Source organism: Oryza brachyantha, chromosome 11 (genome assembly GCF_000231095.2).
Source record: "Oryza brachyantha chromosome 11, ObraRS2, whole genome shotgun sequence".
Taxonomy (NCBI): Eukaryota; Viridiplantae; Streptophyta; class Magnoliopsida; order Poales; family Poaceae; genus Oryza; species Oryza brachyantha.
In genome coordinates this window covers 685,197-688,198 of record NC_023173.2, presented here as the reverse complement: position 1 = coordinate 688,198, position 3,002 = coordinate 685,197, and the positions used below count along the sequence as shown (strand labels likewise).

General features: G+C 41.8%; 1 protein-coding gene across 2 annotated transcripts; it reads left to right on the top strand.

The window, feature by feature from the left end:
* Positions 1 to 376: 376 nt before the first annotated feature.
* Positions 377 to 1,894, top strand: LOC102699905 (probable rRNA-processing protein EBP2 homolog). 2 transcript variants are annotated; one of them, XM_006662613.3, is made up of 2 exons: positions 377 to 445; positions 787 to 1,894. In XM_006662613.3, the coding sequence occupies exon 2, from the start codon at positions 792 to 794 to the stop codon at positions 1,659 to 1,661; it is 870 nt and encodes a 289-aa protein (XP_006662676.1). In that variant the 5' UTR covers positions 377 to 445; positions 787 to 791; the 3' UTR covers positions 1,662 to 1,894. The 2 variants fall into 2 exon arrangements, with proteins under 2 accessions (XP_006662676.1, XP_015697985.1); XM_015842499.2 differs by lacking the exon at positions 377 to 445 and adding an exon at positions 536 to 601.
* Positions 1,895 to 3,002: the final 1,108 nt, after the last annotated feature.

Here is a 3,002-nt window from a genome sequence, read left to right as displayed (position 1 = left end):
CATTTATTTTATTTAAAAATTTAGTATAAATATAAAAAAATGATAAGTCATGCTTAAAGTTCTTTTGATAATAAAGTAAGTCACAAGCAAATAAAATATTTCCATAATTTTTTGAAAGACAAATAATCAAACATTATAAGAAAAAAAAGTTGAACATCTTAAACAGAGCTGAGTAATATATTCGGAGGATGGCACGTTTGTACTAGTCCGGTTAAGGCTGGGGGATTTTGTAAATGAAATTCGTGCTATCCTGTGGGACGTTAATTGAACTTTAAGCACAGTTGAGTCCTTGACACGGGCCAAAAGCCCAAAAGGCCTAAAGCACCTTGAGGCTATCGTAGCTAAAACCCTAGCAGAAATCCATACAAAGTGCTCCCCGGCTCCTCCTCCGCCGCCGTTGCCGTTGCCCGCTTCTCCTCAAGCCTCGACCCACCCCGGCCGGCAGGTGAGCCCTCTCCCCGTTTTCCCCAAGCTCCCGACTTGCCGTTGATACCCCGAATGTATAGATAATCACTGAGACGCCGGTGATCATATATGTGAACTCCTGGAGTGAGGGGGCGAGAAAAGGAGGAGCGAATGGATAAACCCTAATCATCTTTTTGTGTGTCATTGATCCGCTTGGTTTTTTTTTTGTTGATATATATCTGTATTGCATTCAATTAGTCGTGCCTCTAATGTCGTCATATATCTATCTATATTGCATTCAATTCGTCGTGCCTCTAATTTTTGGGATTCTGCATTTGTGCTGCTTGGTATATGTGCTGATTGATTTACCTTTTCTTGCAGTGACAATGGCACGACTCACAGCTGACCCATTGCTTCGCGAGGACGAGGATGCCATACTGGATGATGTAGATACCGACGAGGAAGAGTCAGAGCCCGAAGACGACGATTCGGGGGAGGAATTCCATGCAGAGCCTTCCAAGAAATCTATCTACAACAAGGAGGGGATCATTGAGAAGCTCGAGGACATAGCCTGGCCGGAGAATGTGGACTGGAGGCACAAGCTTACTGTTGACCATGATCAGGGCAACAAGGTTGACGTCAACGATGATCTTGCCCGTGAGCTTGCCTTCTACACGCAGGCTTTGGATGGCACCAGGCAGGCCTTTCAGAAATTGGAGTCTATGAAGGTCCGCTTCCTCAGGCCGGCTGATTACTACGCTGAGATGGTCAAGACTGATGCTCACATGCACAAGATCAAGGGGAGGCTCTTGTCAGAGAAGAAGAAGATCGAGGAGGCTGAGGAGAGGAAGAAGGCCAGAGAGGCCAAGAAGAGGGCCAAGGAGGTGCAGGCAGAGAAGGAAAAGGAGAGAGCCAAGCAGAAGAAGGAGCAGATTGAGTCTGTCAAGAAGTGGAGGAAGCAGAGGCAACAAGGGGGCTTTGCCAAGGGAAATGATGATGGGCCTGATCTGAATTTTGAAGGCGAGGAAGGGTTCAAGCAATCCAAGAAAAAGAGGCCTGGTGTTTCTCCTGGTGACAGGTCTGGTGGCCTTGCTAAGAAAGGTAAGCAAGGAAAGAACAGGAAGTCAAGAGATTCCAAATTTGGGCATGGTGGTCGGAAAGGGCTGAAGAAGCAAAATACTGCAGAGACGACGAATGACTTTAGAGGATTCAACCAGATGGACAAGTCACAAAACAAGAGGAGAAAAATGCGTTGATGCGATGTTGTAAGCATCTGTGCCTGCTTCCTTGAGCCATATCACTAGTTGATCCGATTACTTTATTTTACTGCAGTAAATTGTTGCTAGATGGAAAGGTTATCTGAGACAGAACGTAGGAGGCAGTTGAAACAAAAAGGACCAATTTTATGTTTTAACTATGCTGTTCTCCATAAGATATTTGCATGTATATGGTGATGGCCCGTTTTGTTCAATGCAGAAGAATCTTACTTGCTCATCATTTATCCTAAGAATGCCCTGGGCTGCTTGGTGCACTTCCTGTTTTAATATGTTCTCTTTTTCCCCATTATTGCATAGTGAAAGTAGCGAATGTCTTAGTATTGTAATTTTGTTTGTTGGTGGTCAAGTCTCACTATCCTCTCTCTTGAATTGTATTCTCCAATTGGCGCATGCCTCATTTGGCTACCTTTTTTCTTTCTCTGTTGTTTGTGGTGAATGATATGGATATGTGCTTTCCACAAATTTGACTCTATACTTTCTTCACTGCATTAGTTGCCAAGAAAGAGCTTTCCTATTTGATTGTGATTTTTCCTTGCTCTTGCTGGTTGATGTGCATGTCCATGTGGAGAGGATACCATTTCCCATTAAGATGGTGAATATGGTTGTCTAGCTTTGAATTAGCTATACTGATAGTGAATATTCATGGAAGCCCATGCCTATATTTTGCAAGTTGCTTCTTTGCTGATGCTGGTGTCTATTCTTTTAAAGAAATTGCCTACTACAGTGTTACATATCATCTGAAAATATCTGCTATTATATAGCCGCTTGCAGTGGCGCTTGTGCCTTTTCTGTCCTTTTGCAGAACTCTGAAAACTACTGCTACTATAATTCTTGTGATGTTTTTTTTTTGGTTATATATTACAATTGTGTTCGATCAAGGTTTTCTACTCTTGTTATTACACTCCTAGAACACCATAGAATTTTACCATATCAATTGCAGTCTCATTAAGTAACTACTCATGCTGCAACAAGTTGATAGAAATATATGTGAAATCTGAAGTGCAGGTAATGTGTTTAAGCCTGCCAGTGGATCGTAATCCAATCCAAATCCGCTCTAATCTATTTCTTTGCTAATTAGTCTACCAAACCAACCCGCATCGATTATTCTTCATTTGAATCCAATCCAAACCAATCCAACTTTGATTTTAGCCCAACCCGCACCAACCCATTTGGTTAAAATGGATTTAACCCACTCTTGTAAAATGGATGCTTAAATGTATAAACTCGGACCTAAAATTTTAAAACTCGCGTTCACACTATAAAAGTTTATCAAATTTGACTGTAATTTAATGGGATGATCTATTATGTATAAAAGTAACT